We start from the raw sequence: 1,869 nt of genomic DNA, 5'->3' as shown, positions 1-1,869 counted from the left end.
TCCTTGTCCTCTGGGTGTCACCGTGGTCCCCCGGAGTGACGGTGGTCCCTCCAGACCCCCACCCCCCCTCTCCCCCCAACGCCTCCTCTCACCCCACAGGTCCACCCCCTCTTCGCCACCATCTACAACTCCATCCACTTCTTGGCCAAAGCGGTGGAGGCCACCAGACGAACGGGCCGTTGGGTGATGGGCACCAGCGTGGCCGAACACGCCCGCGACTTCCAACTGGAGGGTTTCTGCCAGTCCTTCTCCGTCACCGAGGAGGGGGACGTCAGCGTCCCCTACGTGGTGTTGGACACGGATGGCAAAGGCGACCAGTTGTGGCCAGTATACGGACTGGAACCGGGGACGCGGGGATTGAGCTACCGGGGCTACAGCGTCCACTGGCCCCACAGCTCCAGCCCCGGCACCGACGCCGGCTGCTGGTTTGAGTCGGGATCCATCTGCAACGGGGGTGAGAAGACACTCCGGAGGTCCTCACCCCACCTCTGTCCACCTCTCCAGACACCTCCTGTAGGACCAACCGGCCCCACAAACGTACCTGAGCTGTCCGACCAGCCAGGAGGTCTAGTGTGGGTCTGTCCAGCCCCATCTCTGTCCATCCCTTCGTCCATCCGTTCCTCCCTCCATCGCTCCATCAGTTCATCCGTCCACCCATCCACCCATCCATCCATCCATCCATCCACCCAACCCTTCTATCAACCATCTACCTGGGCTTATCTCCACCCATCCATCCATCCACCCATCCATCCATCCATCCATTCATCCATCCATCCACCCACCCACCCATCCATCCACCCAACCCTTCTATCAACCATCTACCTGGGCTTATCTCCACCCATCCATTCACCCATCCATCCATCGACCCACCCAACCCTTCTATCAACCATCTACCTGGGCTTATCTCCACCCATCCATTCACCCATCCATCCATCGACCCGCCCAACCCTTCTATCAACCATCTACCTGGGCTTATCTCCACCCATCCATTCACCCATCCATCCATCGACCCACCCAACCCTTCTATCAACCATCTACCTGGGCTTATCTCCACCCATCCATTCACCCATCCATCCATCGACCCGCCCAACCCTTCTATCAACCATCTACCTGGGCTTATCTCCACCCATCCATTCACCCATCCATCCATCGACCCACCCAACCCTTCTATCAACCATCTACCTGGGCTTATCTCCACCCATCCATTCACCCATCCATCCATCGACCCGCCCAACCCTTCTATCAACCATCTACCTGGGCTTATCTCCACCCATCCATTCACCCATCCATCCATCGACCCACCCAACCCTTCTATCAACCATCTACCTGGGCTTATCTCCACCCATCCATTCACCCATCCATCCATCGACCCGCCCAACCCTTCTATCAACCATCTACCTGGGCTTTCCCTCCATCCATCCATCCCTCTGTTCAATCAACCATCTATGTAGGTTTATCTTCATCCATCCATCCATCCACCCACCCATCCATCCAACCCTCCATTCAACCATCTAAGTAGACTTATCTTCATCCTTCCATCCATCCATCCATCCATCCACCCATCCCTCCCTCCCTTCAATCAACCATCTACATAGACTTATCTTCATCCATCCATCAATCCTATCATCCATCCATCCACCCACCCATCCATCCAACCCTCCATTCAACCATCTACGTAGACTTATCTTCATCCATCCATCCGTCCATCCACCCACCTGACCCTTCAACCCACCCTCTCCCTTGGCCTTATCTTCATCCCTTCATCCCACCCTCTCCATAGACTTATCTCCACCCACCTACCCGTCCGTCTGTCCCTCAGCCCATCCACCTCTCTGTCCCTCTGTCCCTCCCGCCCCCTCCATCCCTCCC

At 56.8% G+C, this 1,869-nt stretch overlaps 1 protein-coding gene across 1 annotated transcript in view; it reads left to right on the top strand.

Annotated features, from left to right (window-relative positions):
• The window catches only part of LOC104295306 (retinal guanylyl cyclase 2-like), a gene marked incomplete at its 5' end in the record, with an annotated part of 12,664 nt that overhangs the window by 5,064 nt on the left and 5,731 nt on the right, over positions 1-1,869 (top strand). The window contains 1 exon segment of the mRNA XM_009895037.1: positions 100-454. Coding sequence (XP_009893339.1) covers positions 100-454 — 355 coding nt within the window.

The sequence above is a fragment of the Charadrius vociferus genome, unplaced genomic scaffold (assembly GCF_000708025.1).
Source record: "Charadrius vociferus isolate BGI_N301 unplaced genomic scaffold, ASM70802v2 scaffold451, whole genome shotgun sequence".
NCBI lineage: Eukaryota > Metazoa > Chordata > Aves > Charadriiformes > Charadriidae > Charadrius > Charadrius vociferus.
The sequence above is the reverse complement of the archived record's forward strand: the minus strand, read 5'-3'. Positions and strand labels throughout refer to the sequence as shown.